General features: G+C 44.5%; 1 protein-coding gene across 2 annotated transcripts in view; it reads right to left on the reverse strand.

Annotated features, from left to right (window-relative positions):
- The window catches only part of PEX14 (peroxisomal biogenesis factor 14), a 142037-nt gene that overhangs the window by 87587 nt on the left and 35968 nt on the right, over positions 1-18482 (reverse strand). For both annotated transcript variants that reach the window (XM_018060359.1, XM_018060358.1), the window contains exon 3: positions 3475-3559. In XM_018060359.1, coding sequence (XP_017915848.1) covers positions 3475-3559 — 85 coding nt within the window. The remainder of the gene's footprint in view (positions 1-3474; positions 3560-18482) is intronic.

The following is an 18482-nucleotide window of genomic DNA, read 5'->3' on the forward strand; positions in this document are numbered from 1 at the left end:
AGATCAACATAAGGTTACTGACGGCAGCATCCAAGCCCCTAACTTTCTGGACTGATCCAACTGCTGTTTTTAAGTTACTCTAACCTCCTGGACTGTAGCCTGCTTAAAGCCCCAGATACGATGCCTGCCTGGCAAGAACTGCTTCTATATATAGACCCATTCCTTCTATGAGGGCTTAAACCCCACACACCGTCCAATTATCTTCATGTGTGGCTGACTCCGCAATTGATGTCATCTGCAGAATCAAGTGGTTGGACGGAAAACAAAAACATTTATTCTAGTACTCTGAAGGTGAACAGCTGCTTTTCTCTTGCATCCAAAAAAATTCCCGATAAAAGAAAGAAATGTTGTAAATTACACAAACTGGCAGCACAAGCTTCAAAGAAAATGATAAATGATTCTAATAACTTCATGTTTCTCATTAATGACTCCATGTTCAGACTCTGAAGCATCCAAAAGAGATCTCAAAGAAACAAAAAACAAACAAACAAACAAAACCACAAAAGACCCTTGCAAACCCTATGCCATCAGCTCCCCCAGCTTCCCCAGCCCTGAAATCAGAGGGCACAGGTTAACCTGTCAGTTACAGAGGAGGGACCAGGCCCTTACTCAGGGCTGCAGCTTCACAATAAAACAAACTCAGCTGATGTTTTTAAAGTAACCCTCATTTTCCACTGAAGTGACATGCACTACAGGGACCTCGATTTCTATATTAAATATTAAATAATATTAAAAGAAAAACAAAATTGGATTTGCCTTTTCGGGAAAGAGATGTTTATTAAAAAAAGAGAAAGTCAAGATTATAATTCAAGACAGGGCTCCACTGCAATTCCCTGAAGTGACATTTGCTAGGAAAGCCAAGACTACAGTAGCTGTGAGCTCCCCAAACCCAGTGCTCCAACCCTGCACTGCAGCGAGTCCTGTGGGAGATAGGACTGGAGGAAGCCAGGACCTTGGTCCCTCCCCTCCAGACACACTCCCCGCTCCCAAAGACCAGAGAGCCAACTCCCTTTCCTTCTCAACTACTGTTAGGGACAGGGCACAGGCTCACTCCTTTATAAGATCCCCTCCTCCCTCACCCCATTGGAGATGGTACCAAGCTCCGTGAACGTGATCTATGTGCACCTGACCCTGAGAACGGGAAATGTGAAAAGTGAAGTTTAAATCCACAGAGGGCTCTTCTTCCCCAGATGCCCATCAAACCTTGGAATTCTCTGCCCAGAAAAGGTCCTGCCAGAACCTACTCTATTGGGATTCAACTCGGAAATAGATAATTACTGACTGAAGCAGCGTTTTAGACGATAATGGAGGTAAGTGATTAAGTCCACGGACTCCAGGTTTAAGTGCAGGGTAAACTCTCTTTGGAAGAAAGGTAGGATGCCTCTATGGTTTCCTGCTGCCTAACATTCTAAAAACTCTAAACCACATTCAGGGTCGAGAAGGAATTCCGCCCACAACAAATACTCATCTCCTCCAGGTCTTCGCTCACATGTCACCCTCCCGGAGGGACACCTGCTAATCACCCCACTGAGAAGCACAATCCATTCCCACACGGCACCGGCTCCTTTCAGCCCACTACCCAGGCACTCCTCTCCATGGAACTTGCCATCTGATAAACAACGTTTTGTTTCTTCTTTTGCTGTCTGCCTTTCCCTGGTAGAACTCAAGCTCTGAGAGGGCAGGGGTTTTGTCTGTTCTGTTCTCAGCTCAGGGCAAACACTCTGAGCTGAATTAATTAAATGATGGTTGTTGGTTTTTAAAGGAGCAACAAATGACAGTTGTACAGGACAGTTTTCTACAGTAGTTATTAGCCGACCAAGTCAAAAGAAGTATTATTTGGCCCAGACTTTCTCTCTCTCTCTTTTTTTCTCTCCCTCTCCCAGTCAGGGATTTATTAAAATTAAACAGATTAGATGGAGCTCCTGATACTCAAACTGCTCAGCAAAGTCTGCAGTGGGGAAGTGCCGAGCAAACACCAGAGACATTTGTCTCTAAATTGCTCTAAATACCTTCTGCAAATGAAATTCTAACCCAGCTACGTTTGAGAGAAAATGAGGAATAACTGGTCATTGTCAGTGGAGGAGAAGATCAGGCAGTTATAATATTGCACAATATACTGGGCAAAGGATCTCTTGGCAACTATGGATTTTGTCTCAGGTTACCCCGGGTAATCAGCACAGCTTTTAGGCTCAGCTTTCCCCAGCTTCAATGCTTTGATGAGAGAGCTGAAACCCCTGAGCTTTTATGATTAATTACTCCCCATAGGTACACATATTTCAAGGAAAAACTCTTTTACAGCATGATGGCTGTGGAGTGGAAGGGCCAGCCACTGCACTCCAAATTTTAATAATCTCCTACTGTTGGGGGTGGGGGGAACCGGGATGCCGCCAGGAAGTGCCCCTTATCAACTCAATCACAGTCAGCGATTGGCCCTGAGGCTGCCTCTAAACAGCTGCCTGTGAATGAAATGCTTGGGCTGATCCCGCCCTAACCCTGTGAGCGCAGCCCTGGGACCCAGCTTTACATGGTCCGAAGCGTCACTTCAGTGGGATACCATGGAGCAGACCTAGGAAACACCACCAAGCCACGCCCTCTTCCATTTCAGCCACTAATGATTTAAGCTCAAAGCCCAGAATTTTGAGACCAACATTCCAGTTCCTTAAAGAGTCTTGTTTGGAGTAGGGGGTGGGGGGGCAGGTGGGGGAGGGGGCGGTGTGCAGGGAGAGCAGAGATAGCTCACTTCCCCTCACAAATAGTGTTTAAGGGCCTTTAAACAACTTCCTAGCTTTCCAGAAAATTAGACATGCAAAGAATGAAAAGAATGCAAAGTATCTAATTTCTTTGTTTGATAAGCTTTTTTTAAAATATATATTTCACAAAAAAAGAAACATATCCTAAATTTCAATAAAACCAAGAGACTCTGTCTGCTTCAGACAATATTGAATTTGTCAAGATCCATTTAATCCCTGCTTACAGAAATACCATAAAACTAGTAATTTACCACTTTAATCTGTAAATCAGACTGACCCCAGACTTGACCTTAACCTGACCTTGTTTAGTCATCTCATTTCCCTCGTCCTTCATTCATCTCTTTCTTCCTCATTCTTTACTGAGGCAGCTAACTTCATAATCTAAGGCCAATCTTTCTGCAGCCACGGCCATGATCAGAACAGACCACAGGGCGGGAGTCCTCCCTGGTCTTCTCCCCGGGCCTCTTCTGCTGCTGAACACAGCTGATACCAGGCTGCCCTGGACCAAGTCGTCGGCCTTACATCTAGCGCTCAATTACCTGAATCCTAGCATCTCTGCTCTACTGTAAGAAAAGAAGCATGTGTTCCCACTGGGGCCTCCTTCACCCCCACTCCCACACCAGTGGGGCAGTCACAGGAGATCAGTCATCATACGGCAGCTGCTGTCCGCCCTGCCCCAGCCCCTCTCTGTAGGCCACTGAGCATGGCCACAGGGAACCTGTACCTTTCTTCTTAAGGAACGCTCTCCTGGTTGCAAGTGGGCTCTGGCGGACCCGAGAATTCTGTAGAAACTTCACTGCTGTGGCAATCTGGTAGGGGAAATAAAACAAAGAAGAGGAGGAAACGTCAACAGTCTACATTTCAAGATTAAGAATCCTACACGTTTACCCCAGGTCCATAGAAATAAGCGCAATACTGAGGTCAAACTAACCAGTTATTTCTCACATGTAAAATCTGCTTAAATTAAAGACTCTGTTGGTCCCCTACCATCACTGGCCTCCTATATCTGGTTCTATCAAATCTAATCCCCTCAGCCCAGCTTTTAAGACCCACAATAATCATTTCCTGTTCTCCCTGTTTGAGCTGACTCCTCACACCCCTCAGCAGGGAGCCCTCCCTGGCCACACTTACCCATGTCGCTCCATTTGTGTCCATGCTACGCCCTTTTTTCTAGAAGGCCTTCCCTTCCAGCCTCTACCAGTGTAAACACTGCACATGCAGCAGCAGCCCAGGCCTGCTATAGGCTGTTCTAACTCCGCTAAGTCTTCCCTGAATAAGCAAGCCATCTCTGATTTCCCCATTCTCTTCAGTTCTTTGGTGCAGCTGGTGAGTGCCATATAGCTGAAGACACAAGTCTACTGTCTTCTAATGTTCAGGCTGCCTCCCCAGCCACACTGCTAGCATCTGAAGGGAAGAGATCAGGCTGCCTCTACAGAACCGGGCGAAGCAGTGAGCATCCACTAGCTGGGAAGACTCACATAAGTCACAGCCACTCACACTTGTCTCTCTTATGCAATGGAGCCAAATTCTAAAGAGCCTTCAAAGGACAAATTTTAGGGTTTCATGGCTAAAAGCTGACAGACTAAAAGATTATCTACCTACCTCTGGAAACAATATTATTTAAAGAAATCTACGGATCTACAAATGAGCCAAGCAGGGGGTGGAAGGAAAACTATGGATTGTATTAACCTTCACATTACTCAGTGCACACGAAGCATGTGCCTGCACACCGCCTGTCTGCTCTCCACCACTGACACTAGACTGATGGGTGGGAAATGCCAACCTGCCCCCATAGGAAAGGGGCCACTGTAAATGACTATCATTATTGATCTCATCAGAAAAAGAACCACTTAGTTTCCAGGTACAGGTAAAGTCAACAGACCCTGAAGTTTCCTCATAAGTTGTTGAAAGAAAAAATTTCTAAGGGGCCAAATGTAAGGAAGTTTTCTAAGATTTTTCAAACTAAGGCAGCAATTGAACAGAGATTCACACAGAAAGTACTGTGACTACAAATGGAATACTAGCTACAAGTATCTTCTTCATATTTTATATGAACTTCATCATGAGACCAGACACACCTCTTTGGTAACAAAAGATAAATCAGAAAGGAAAAAAAACTTCAGGGCAAACCCCTGATGTATTTCCCCTGTGATCCCTTCACGGGAGGCTTGGATCAGACACTCTCCCCGAAGGACGAAGTCAGGTAGCCCCAACTCCCAAATTGGGGCCTGTCAGAGGTAAGACACAGAAGCATTCCTTGAGAATGATTAGAATCTGTCCAACACTGTGAACACTTTAACTACCATCATGAACTGCAGTGATAACCAATTGGTCCTGGACGAAAGAGAAATTGATGCTCAGGATTCTAGAACCTCAAAACTACATGCTCACTCCCGAGCCCCTCAGGATGCATCCAAATAGAGAAAAACCTGACAAACATCGACAAAATGGTTGCATTCTTATGAAGAGATGGGACAGGGGAAGAAAGAAGAGAGAAAAGGGAAACAGAATGGGGTTAAGGAGGGAGACGAGGAGGAGGAGGGGGTGATGGATGAGCAGAGGAGATGGAACAGAAAAGAAGGCAAACGGAAAAGGAAAGCAGCTAGGAGCCAGGAGGAGGTGGCGAAGGAGAAAAACAGGAGGAGGAGAGGCTGGCCTTGGACTAGGTGGACAGTTGCACCATCCCAGGCCCCATGGGCTCAAGGCCCATCTGCCCAGATCAGGTGCCTTAGGGTTAATAGCTCTTCACCTGGAGAAAAAATACACCTTCAACATACAAGACAAGGATAGCATTTGTATATGTGGTAAGCTCCACACACCCTGGGATGGGTCCCAGGTGTCAGAGGAACTGTGGGCAGGCAGGTCTTAAGCCAGTGATGCCAATGGCACAGCTCCTGACATTCACCGGTAGAAGCATAAACCTTTCCTTCATCCTTCCAAAATTTTCCATGACAGAGAAAGATAACAGAATCCCACCACTAAAACGCACAGGTTTCACCTTGCTTTTTTAATACAGTCCTTGGTATATGCATTTCTGGTCAGAGAGCAAAGTTCTGATGGGTTTAATGGTGCACTCAATGCAGTGCTTGGCGCATTCCATCAATTTTTTTTTTAAAAATTGCATCTCTTATTTCTTTAAATACATTAATCAGCCTGGTGTAGGCAAAACGGATCCATCGGACAATGCAATAAACATGAATTATCATCTATCCAACACGCATAATGGCTTAAAAATACATAATAGCAGGTGTAGTTTAAATGATTAGTTATTACACCTGTGGTGGGTCTGATTCAATTGGGGAAAATCATCTTTAATAGGTTAAAAGGTTTAGATCACCATGCTTTCCTTAAAGTGGCTGCAGAGAGGGAATGATGGAGTGCTCTGTCATTAGTAATTCATTTAAGAAAAACGTGGGGGATATAGCAAAGAACAGCATAAACGGGAGAATCCAATTTAAACATCAGGTAAAGCAGAAAACACCTTTTAAAAAAGCAAGATAAATGAATTTGGAAGGGAGGTGAAATTGACATATTTATTTTAACGGGAATTTGACAAAGTCCCGGCACACTTCAAACTTGCAAAAAATATGAACAATTTCTTTTAAAGTTTCCATTCACTAATTTCGAGCCATATAAAATAATACTGCCAAACACCTACATAAAGTATATCTGGGGCTTGTTTATGTCCCTCTTGATCTTTGTAGGAAAATGCAGGCGACAGGCAAATCGCATATTTAACAGCACCGGTATCACTACGCCAGATGCAAAAATATAAAGCATCCAAACTAACAGCTTCAACATAATGGGCTTTAGAAGAAAGATACCCAGATAAGCAGCTCCATCCATGTAAGCTGGACATACAAGAATGCCTCTCCTTTCACTAGCTATTTCTTCAGCTACTCTTTACTCTTCTCCTCTCTCCTCATAAGGACCTGGCACTTCAACAAGGTGGGGAAGAGCCCGTCCAACATAGAATTTTACAGCCCTTTGATTCACACATAGATGGTAGAAGATTTCTCCAAACCCTTCCCCATAATGCAAAGGTTTGAACACGCCTATATAACGGACGCTGTCCCCAGTTTGCATCTTTCATTCGACTATTGTTGGACACTTTTCATTAACTTCACAGAGCAGTTCAAGGGCTCTTCCCTTGGCGGAGGTCAGACAGACACAACACCCTTTTGTCGGATGAAATGACGGGGTGCCTGCAGCCTGTCCTGTATTATCGTCTGATTTTCTAATTAGGAGATGAATGTGACTATTCATGGGTTATATTTGTGCCCAACTAAATTACATAAATTCAGGCCAAACCTTCCGCCTCAATGTCACAGATGTAAAACGGAGGCGGGAACATTACTGCACCCGGTGTAGGAGTGCAGCAAGCCAAGGAGAATCCTGGTGAAAAGCTCCGATGGTGATGTGGAGACCACTTGCTGCTGAGTCCCTCAGAGACACAGAACTGGCCCTCCTTTCCCCTTCTCTCGCACCCCGAGCATTCTTAATGAGCGCAAGGCAAATTACCAGTAGCTGGTCTCATAAAAATAAAGATGACAAACTCAGAAGGAAAGAGAAGCAAAGTTTCTCATCACCCCGTTCCTGTGACCCGATGCTCTGTGTCCCACCCTCCCTCCCTCCCTCAAAAAGTGAAACAAAACCATCCTGTCATCATCGACTCTGCAATTTTAGGAAAGTTTGATGATTTTACTCTGTTCATCACTTAAAACTAGAGATAAAACCCGGGTACAAAGAGGAGGAGCAAATTCTTGCCTTGGCAGTGGGTCCACTGGAGTGACTGCCAGCAGCCCAGGGAAAAAGAGGGGACTTCAGATTGAAAAACACCTTTGGATCCAAGATGACTGGCCAATTGAGAGAGATTTGTGTGTGAGAGACCAGGATTTGCAACTGTATAAATCAATGGAATACAGTATACTCAGGGGCTATCTACAATGAACTATGTGCTGTTAAATGCGTTGTGCAGGGTAAGTAATCCCAGGTGAGAAGCAGCCAGGTTCCTGACAGTCCTCACTGAAGCGATGCTTCCTAGATGCTTTCCACTCTCCTACAAAAGATCTGCACACTATCATCTTCAGAACACACGCAGTATTTTCTGCACAAGGGGGAAGGGAGAACAGAGCTTGCCTAACAATGAACCTGGGGTTGGGGGGAGCCTGAGCACTCTGCACCTGACATGTAAACCTGATGCGCTGTCTCCAGTGACACTTACTTGGAATGTCACCAACTTCTGCACTCCTGTGTGCAACACGCACATCTATCTCCTAAAAATGTGAGCATTCATTAGCCATTTAAAAATATTAAAAATAGTCAAAAATTAATGACACTAACAACCAAAGCCAAGTCCTTTTTCACCCAGAGAGATCACAACTAGAGGGCAAGAGAAAACGATCGACAGGCGGACTTAAAACTCCATTCCAACACTGCTGCGCTACACATGCAGGGCTCAGAAGATTAAATTGCCTCGAAAGGTTCCTATGCTCGTACTCTAAAGTAGATAGATACCCTGAATCCTGTTAACAAGCGTTAGACCAAAGCCAACTCAAGGTTTTACAAGAAGTGACTGGGAAAGCCGGGCAGTGCCTAGAATGAGAGAACCCTCTTCAAATGGAAACACTGCATTTTAGTAAGAAATCAGTACTCTGTCAGGAGTTCCTTGACAAATATGGTCATCAGTGGCACAAGGAAATAGTTGCAAAGCAGCTGTTAATCAGAGGAACACATCGTAGAACGCTGATGCTAGCACTCGTGAAAAAATGCAACGGGCTAATTATGAAGCCATATATCTCACTAAAGAGGCCGTGTTCCTTGAGATTCCAGGCAGAGCGCTCTCAGATCCAGGGTCCTAGGACAACATAATTCTGGTTTTCTGCATCCAGAAGCCTCCCTGACCTACAGATAAGGGTCCTGACCAGGCTCACTGCTCTCACTTCTCCACACTCTTTTTCAGCAGGGAACAGGCTGGGGAGTGGGGGAGGCAACCAGCCCGGAAACAGGGGTATCCCCCAACCACATTCCAAGATGCTGCACAAATACAGCACAAATACAGCTCCTAAACCAGAGTAAGAGAAAATCTAGGAGCATGCAAAAAAGACACGTCGGAATTACCCTTCTAATGTGGCAGGAGAGCACGTGTGTGAGAGCAGCAGTCAAAAAGAGCCGCCCCCAGCCGCCAAAACGAAAGGAGGAAAAGGCAGCAGCAGCAGCAATAAAACGGAATATAGAAACTGCTGCGTTTGAAATCGCCAAGGGAGAGAGGGAGTCTGGCGAAGAGCTGCTCTTAGGGTGTGAAATGCAACTCGGGGAGGCCGAGGGTCTAGAGGGCAGGTAAGAGGGGAAAGTTAATATGCAGAGGAAGGCTCGGTCAGCCAAAATTCAATACGATCCTATGATCCTCCGCAAGGACAAGGAAGCACGAGGCTCCCCGAAACCAGACGAGTGCGAGTGGGGGGAGGGGCGCCACGACCGCGCGGAGCGGAGCCGCCAGAATGGCAAGAGGGGAATAACCTTGAGCTGGTCGTGGCCGAGGCCACCGCAGCGCGGAGCCAAAGTGCCCCCTAGCCGGGGCCGGCGGGCGCGCAGGCCAAAGGAGGCGGCCGCCCCGCTGCCTTTTGCGAGCCCCGACCAAGTGTTTTCACTCCGGGAAAATGAAATGTTTTGCAAGATGAAACAGAATGAAAATTGAGGTTTTAGGTAATTACTAGTTGGCATTTACATATCACGGGCTGGTTCAACACCTATTCATTTTCCTCTTTTATTTTCAATTTTTTAAAATTGCTCATTAAAAAATGAACAGATGACAGTGACAGGGAAATTCCCCCCCTTTCTCCTTCTCTGAGGGTTACAAAATCGAGAGGTACTTTTCCCCCATTTATCTACAATTAACACGCACATGCAAAGGTACCTTTCGTTTACATGGAGGGTGGGGGGAAGAGGAGAGGGGAAAGTCAACAAAAAGCCAGGAAGTTCAAAAATAAAGACACCGAGTTGTACTTGAGCCAGCCTCCTGCACCTGGGTGAGCAGTGCGCTTACAAGCGCCCTGGCTCTCAAGGAGTTAAAGGAAAGAGCCTCTCTTTCAACTTGGAATTTCCTGCTTTCCGTCATTGTGTCCTTCCCATTGTTGACTTGGGTTCCAACACTATACTAATTAAGTCGTGGGCCCTAATTTCCTTTGTTTTACTTTACTCTGTTCTTTTGTTTTTCGCGTTAAAGAAATAAAAGATCCCTGGTAGAAGTGCCTGTGAGTTGACATGATAGAACACAATATGTGGAGGCTATTGTGTAAATCTGCATTTAGGGAATTCCACAGCACGCATTACTGACCTTAGTCTCACTTTAAAAACACCGATATATGCAGTAAGAGCCTTTATGAAAGGTGGCAATGTCATATGCACAATAACTACCCTTCAAGTGAAATATCTGTGTTTAAATTTTTCTTCTTGGCCCTAGTTAAAAATATTGCATGAACTGCTTGTCAGAATGTTGGTGGTTTTGTTATTTTATTAAACTAGTTCTTCCAGAAATGTATGTGGAAGGCAACAGGCAGTATTTAGTATCAAGTGGAGTTAGTGATGGACAGGGAGGCCTGGCATGCTGCAATTCATGGGGTCGCAAAGAGTCGGACACGACTGAGCAACTGAACTGAACTGAGAGTGATTTTAGGCAAGGGTGACTAGGAAAGTACTCTGAGTGCCAACTTGCAGCGCAAAGGGAGCTGGGGCTTCAGCAGCAGAGCTGACACACAGAGCTACCAGCGCGGAGGGCGACCGGAACCACGCCACAGAAAGCGCGGTGGTGCACACGCTCACTGTGCGGGAAATAAAAACCCTTGTTTTCCGGGATGACGAGATCAAAGTTCCTTCTTAGGAAAGGTTGAGAAGGAAAAGGGTTCTCTCCTTGGGGAGAAAGAAAAGCAAATTTAAATGCCTGTCCCCACACATCCCCACCTGAATTTAGAGAGCAACCCCTCTAATTTTTGATGCAACCAACAAAGCAGTTACCTAAAGAGGAGAGAAAAAAAGGATGACATTTGCCTTTTCCTTGGCTTTGAAATCCAACTGGCAGCAAACTGTTTGAAGTCTTGTTTAGAGAGGAAACCGTAATAGCCTCCATACTGAAAAGAGGAGGAAAATGCCATTATACACGGATCACGGTAGCAGTGACCTCAGCAGAGAAGGCAAAACGAGCTGGCTCCGAGTCGGAGCGTTGGCCGGCATGCCAGGAACAGAGTGAAAAAGGCTTGTGTGTGCCAGCAACGGGTGGCAAGCTTTGGGTGCTCAGTCCCAGGAGATACCAAGAAAAGGCAAAGAGTTCAATTTCCTCACATGGTGTCTTTCAGCAGCTTCTTGACTGCTCCTTCTTTCGGTTTCCCTTGCTGTTTTTTCCATATTCTTCTAATTCCCCTGTACTGTTAAAGAGGAAGCAGAGAGCACCCAGGCTTCATGTTGTAAAATTAATGAAGGTGTCAAGCTGTTGAGTTGAATCACTCCAAAGGAATGTAATGACTCAGTGTCCAAGATGCTCCTGAAGAGGACTGTGAGCTCACTCTGTGGCAGTGGCTGGTGACTCCAACATTAAAAATATGTGGCTCCCAGTGCCTGGGACCTTCCTAACAACACCGCTGCCTCTACTTTCTAGTACCTTTCTCCCCACAAGTTGGATCTGATGCTTTCCAAAGGTTACTTCTAAATACCAGCACCTTCGTGTGCTCAGCAGATAGAGGTTCAGTTCCCACTTCTTTTGAAGTTGGGCCAGATGGACCCTGGTGTGAAGCTCTCTCTAGTCACGCACTACTGAGAAGTGGGATGATCAGGAAGGGGGCAAAGAGAGGGTGCATCATGGAAAGTGACACCTTTGGGCATCAAGCCATCACCGGGGGTGAGACGCTGACTAGGTGACCACCAGGTGGTGCAGGGCGAGGTCCCTGCATGATTGCTGAGCACCTTCTGCTCTGAGAGCAACAAGATGGGCCCCTGGATTCTAAGGAAGATGAGCTCTGGATCAGGAAATGCTGTCGAGCATCACCCTCCACACAGCACAAAGCTGAAACTTTGAGGAGTCACTAAATGGCAGTCCTACCAGACATCCTACAAGGAAACTGAAGAAAGACAATTTTTCACTTTTTAACATTTCTAAATGTTAAAAAATAGATTTGAGGACTTCCCTGGTGGTCCAGTGGTTAAGACTTCTGCCTGCTGATGCAGAGAATATGGGTTTGATCTCTGGTCCAGGAAGATCCCACATGCCAAAGGACAACTAAGCCCATGAGCCACAAGTACTGACTCCAAATGCCACAACTCCTGCAGCCTGCAGGCTCTGGAGCCTGTGCTCCACAACAAGAGAAGCCCACACACCTCAACGAAGACTCAGCTCAGCCAAAAATAAAGATAGATCTGAATACAAAAAAAGCAGCAGTCACAGCTTAAAACAGTTCGAATCCAAAAAGACAGCAAGAAAAGAATTGGAAATGACACGTGGGAAGCCTTAAAATTGTCTTTAGATACCCTGATAAGCAGAAAAAAGTGAACAATTAAGGCTCGGTGGTAAAGAATCGGCTGACCAATGCAAGAGACAGGGGTTTAATCCCTAGGTCGGGAAGAACCTCTGAAGAAGGAAATGGCCACCCACTCCAGTATTCTTGCCTGGAGAATTCCAAGAACAGAGGAGCCTGATGGGCTACAGTCCATGAGATTGCAAAGAGCTGGATATGACTAAGTGACTGAACAACAACAATCCCAAACTCCCAGTCTATCCTTCGCCACATCTTGGCAATCACAAGTCTGTAAGAACAGTTTTACACTTCTAAATGGCTAAGAAAAACAAAAATCAAAAGAGGTCATGTGAAAATCATATGAACTTTGAATTTCAGTGTCGATGAACAAAATGTTACTGGAACACAGCCATGCTCATTCAGGGGTTTCTCAGGTGGTGCATTGGTTAAGAATCCGCCTGCCAGTGCAGGAGACGTGGGTTCGAAGCCTAGGTCAAGAAGATCCTCTGAAGAAGGAAATGGCAACCCACTCCAGTACTCCGCCTGGGAAATCCCACGGATAGAGAAGACTGGAGGGCTACAGTCCATGGGGTCAGACATGACTGAGCACACACACGTACACTAAGACCACCAAATCCTGGCTCTTCCTGCTATTATTTTAGATTCTTCTGTGACCTAAGGGGAAAACTAGAAGAGTTCCAAAAGTATGATGCATAAGAGAGAAAGCTGGCACTCAAAAACCTTCAAATTTACAGTAAGATGACAAAAACAGTCAAGTGGAATCAGCTCCTCTCAGGGGAAAGCTGCCCTCTTCACAAGCACAGCAGCCCCTGGGAGGGCCCAGGGACAGCCACCCGCCAAGACAGTACAGTCTGGTAACCAGCTCCAGCAGCAAGGAGGGGGTGACAGACAGCAGACGTGCCTCACAGCCATGTGAAATAAGTTGACGGCCAGTTCAACTGTCTAAGAAGGGGTATCTAACGTGGGCCACATGGCTCCAGATGACTTTAGGAGTAACTTGTCCACACAATGAGGGTAGTGCAGAGAGCAAGACAAGCCACGCCCCTGACATGGATGATGAGTGAGTCACCGTATTTCACACAGCTTTCAGAGGCACTGAGATAAAGACCACAGGACTGATTCTTGTACCCATGGTCGGATTTGTACCCTCAGACTGTCTTTAGCACCAAGATGCAAATCTGGAAGAGAATCTGAATCAGGAGACAGCAGTCCAAGAGACTTCCCTGGTTGCCCAGTGATTAAGACTCCACCTTCCAATGCAGGGGGCAGGGATTCCATCCCTGGTTAGGGAACTAAGATCCCATGTACTGAATGGTGTGGTCAAAAATGAAAAGTAAATAAATACTTTTTAAAAAGAAAGAGAGAGACAGAGAGGTATCAGTCTAGTTGCCTCCTCTGACAAAACCAATTTAGAAATTTTTAGCTCAGCAAAGGAATCCATAGCACACAGAAGGAATTAAATGGTAATCACTGTGGCTCTGAACTGTTCAGTAACCTTTCACTAAACACCATAAACAACCACAGCTTGCAACAAACAAACACACCTTCAAAAAAATAAATGATTCAGCAGAGGCCCATTATTAATAGACAGACACCAGAGCCATCTTGGCCATGAAGGTCTCCTACCTCTAATGGGAAGATAAAAAGGAAAGTCTTCCTGTCCTACCTCTGATGCTCTTAGCAATCTCAGTCATCTAAAATGAGCATGTATTTTACTTACAATTAATGCAAGATTTAACCAGTTCTCATCATCATAAGATCAGTTCTATTGAGCACCCTCCTTCTCCTCCTCTAGATCAACGGCAACTCATTTCTAAGTCCTTACCACTCTGTCTGGGGAACAGAGAGGAAGGATTAAGAATCACCATCTTGCTGTGCAATCTTCTTGATTCTCCACACCTAACTCGTCCTAGGGTAAAAGACTAAAATCACAAAAATCCCTACATCTCCTCAATTTGGCCAAAGAGTCCTGAGACATCGCTCATCATTTTCTGTTCACTGTCCTTTCTCTCTCTCTTCTTGCCTGTTTAAACACATGGACACAGAGTTATTAACTTTTACAGGAAAACCAAATAAAATAATGTCGAAGCAAAAACGCGGTGATGTCAGGCTGCAGCTAGCACCATTCATTTGTGGGAATCTGATTAGCGCTCGAGTGGCAGCGCTACCTGGAAAAGTGCTCACAATCAAATAAAAAAATGATACCAAAACATTAACCTGATGGCTAAAAACTCCACATTTAAACAGTTAAAGTAATAAAGGAGCTTTTATTGAGTATTTTTTATATTTCATTATGCCCCAAATTGACGAGGACTCCCGGATACATTTTCTAGAGTTTTGGTTCCTTAAATCAAATGCTCTCTTGGACTTTTTTTTTTTTTAAACTGAAAGGAAACAGCATTTCTTGTAAATCTGAATGAAAGGATTAAAGCTTCTCCTACAGTATCAATATCAGCAGTGAGTGCAAACACAGCCAAACACTGCAACAAACAGAAGCCTTTTTTGATTTATGTACTTTAATTCTCAACCTGCCCACAGCCAGCAAAGTATTTTCCTTCATGATTTTACCTTATGCAAACCCTCTATGTCCCCATTCACACCCATTCTGCTCAAAGACGGCTGGGAACAGCGGTGGTAGAGAGGCAGGCCAGAACGTGGGCCGGAAACCTGCGCGCGGAGCCCAGCCCTGATGCGCATGTGTCCTCGGACCCGGCCCCTCACACCCCTGCTCTGTGCCTCCAACTCCTTCATTTCTATAAAGGAGGGCTTGAACAGATGGCCTTCGGGACCCTCTAAGCCACATCATTTTATAATTTCCAAGTTGATTCCATCAGGCAGCCTACCAAGACCAGGGACACGGGTGAGGGTCAAGAACCAGACCCAGAGCTATTCTGGAGCTATTCCGGAGCTCAGCTCTCCAATCTCATCCAGCCAGAAATAGGAGAAAGCCAACAAAGATGGGGAAGGAGAGAAGGGAAGGGAGAAGACATTGTTGCTGCTAAAAAAAGAAATAAATTCCATATACATTACACATAGCAAAGCTCTATTCACACTACTTACTATCTATTTCATACAGAAGCTTAGTTATCTGGTGTCCAAATCACAGAAAATTAAAAACTGCAAATGAGAAAGGAGAATCAAGCCAGACAGCCAAGAAATACTCACAGAACAAAGACAAGATAGTGAAAAAAGCCCAGCAACAAATATCAGGAAAAACTCGTCTATAAAAAGCAAACAGAAAACTCAAAAAGTTATCATTCCGGGGTCATTTGGCATAGGTGGAGTCATTCAGAGGAGGAGCGAATACACAACAGATCTGTACTTCAACAGGTTTGGAAAACAGCTACACTTAAAATACAATATAAACATTTACATCTAAAACGATGATACTGAGTCATCAGGATTAAATTATAGTCTTAGATACTCTATCTTATAAAGCGAGAGAAAGCGTATAACCCGTTTTATTTAATTCCCAGTTAAAAGTTTTACATGTTTTGTTTTCATATGGCTCTCAATGAGCATCTAAACAGTGTGGCTACCCAGAATGACTTATTCCAGGAGGGTGGCAGAGAGGGTAGTTTCCTGAACTGAACAAAAAACAGTTTTTATCCAAGTTCAGAGTAAGAAACAGGAAGCCAAAGATTAAACAAGCTGAAGCTCCAACACTCTGGCAACCCGATGCAAAGATCCGACTCATTGGTAAAGACCCCGATGCTGGGAAAGACAGAGGCAGGAGGAGAAGGGGACGACAGACGATGAGATGGCTGGATGGCATCATCGACTCATGGACATGAGCTCGAGCAAGCTCTAGGAGATGGTGAAGGTCAGGGCAGCCTGGCGTGCTGCAGTCCGTGAGGTCGCAAAGACTCGGACACAACTCAGAGACTGAACAAGTTACTAACCTTCACTGAGTCTACACAGAATACTAGGCAATTAAAAAACCAAGAACAGCAAGCAAAGATGTTTTTGCAGTTACAATCTTGGACAAGGACAGCCATCTGGTCCCATACATGACCTAGGACTTCCCTCTTCAACAACCTTCACAAATGACTAGCAAGCCTCTACTAGAATGCTTATAATGAACAAAGAACTCACTCTCTTAAAAGACTGTCAATTCCTTTTCAGGAGTCCTTCTTGAAACTGAGCTGAAATCTACTTTCCTGAACCTTCTATCCACTGACCCTAGTTTTCTGATGGAGAATAATACTAACTGATCTACTTCTTGAGACAATGCTGGATGAGGAAGGAGAAGAGGCCTCTGTCTCTTGGCTATCTTTTCTATAAAAGCATTTCCCTTACTCTGCTTATTAACTAAATGTGAACACCCGTTTCACTATATAACAGGTTCACGAATTCTGCTCTTAAGCCCGGTAAGAGCAGCCTTGCCCTTTCTGGGAGAGCCAAGGCTACACCTGTAATGTCAGAATGCATTAACAATAATAAAGGCCACAGTAATGCAAGAGACGACTTCATACAGACGTCATTCCAGGATGGCTAAATTCAATCAAATATGGCAGTGCTTCCTACAATGCTATGCTCGCCAGGGCCAGTGCGTATGACGTGGGCCCACTTACTGGAAGCTGCTGGAAACAGAAAGTGAGCACTCTGCTTCGAGACTGTAATGGACGGGGTTTTTTACTAGCCCGTAAGTGGTTTGCCATCTTTCTTTCCCAGGAATTACCTAGGAATTCATTTAACATCTACAGACTTCAAATGAAACTTCAGAAGGCTAAACGCACGTGAAGCAAAGGGAGCAAGGGCACCATGTTCTCGCACCCTCGTCTTAAAGATACACGATCCTCATGGGGGAAACGGAAACTCCGAGGAGATGGTAATCAAGAATTAAAGCCAAAGGCGACCTGGCCTTACTTCTAACTCGGTCACTAACTTCTTCAGTAACTTTCAGAGTTACTTACCTTTCCTGTTTCTCCTTCCTCATCTGTAAAATGGAACTGTAACTGCTTAGGGACTCACCAAAGTGTTACAAGGAATAATTAGTTAGCGTTTATATAAGACTTTTGATCTTCAAAGTAAGATTATTAGACTATAAAGTGGAGTAGATGTGGTTTGAAAAAAATCTTTTAAAAACATAAAATAAAGTATGCAAGCAAATTCAGAGAGGCAAAACAGGCTAACATCATCTCCCAAAGGCCAGATGTCTTCACCTCCATAGGCAGCTGCTTTCTGCCCTAATCTGTATTTGCATGTAGAGACAAAGGTATAAGAACCCTTTACTGGCAAAACTGGAGAAGGTAGAACGAAGAGCGAAAGGAGAAAAAAGAAGGTCAGAGGAGAGGCAGTTAGGAAAATGTAAAAGGAAGGAGAGATAAGAAGAGAGAAAAATAAGGGGCAAGAAGGGAACAGAAAGCAGCAAGAAATAAAGAAAGGCAAATCCTAAAAAAGGAGCAAGAACAGCGAGAGGAAGAAACAGAGAAACAGAAAAGAAAACTTCATTAGGGAACAAATAAAAAGTGTTTTCTGTTTTCAAAGAAAAAAACGTTAAATTTTTTTTACTTAAAAAAAAAAATCAGAGGACAAAGAGCAGAGGATAGAAAAACAGAACATAAAGCTTTAAGGAGTATGTCTGGAAACCAGAAAGCTGGAAGGGAAATCATTAGCAAGTCCACAGTGCGTCTACAGTGATACTGCGTGGATCAATTCATTTAACGCTGCCCTGTACATTTACAGAAAAGTACCTCTGATATAATAAAGGCTCATAAACACACAGAAATTGGGTTAGACCCGTTTCGAATTCCTGCCAAACAATGGTTCAGAAAAATGAAGCTCTATTTTAATTAGCTGGACTCACGAGTGATTTGATAACAGCAGATGCTGTCTGCATGCTTTCAGCTTGATGGGCTCCACATACATGAACTTAAGAGTGGTTCTGATGCAATTAGGTATTTCTTTCTGTTCCAATGTGCCAGGCCCTAGGACCCAAGCCTATGTGTAGCCCCTCCATGTTGCTATATTTATCTACACATTAATATTTCAAATCATGAAGACCACATACGACAAACAGAAAAGCAGTTTTCAAAGTCACTGGTAGGTAGACAAGAATATTCTCATGATGAATTTTCTCTTTCCACTGGAGAAAGAAAAGTTGGATAGCTGAGAAAAATCCACACAGGGCAGCATCAGTATAGAAATATTTAAAGCTAGAGCTGAAACACAACAGACTTCGTAGCTCAAAATTTGCAATTCCAGT

The sequence above is a fragment of the Capra hircus genome, chromosome 16 (genome assembly GCF_001704415.2).
Source record: "Capra hircus breed San Clemente chromosome 16, ASM170441v1, whole genome shotgun sequence".
Lineage (NCBI taxonomy): Eukaryota > Metazoa > Chordata > Mammalia > Artiodactyla > Bovidae > Capra > Capra hircus.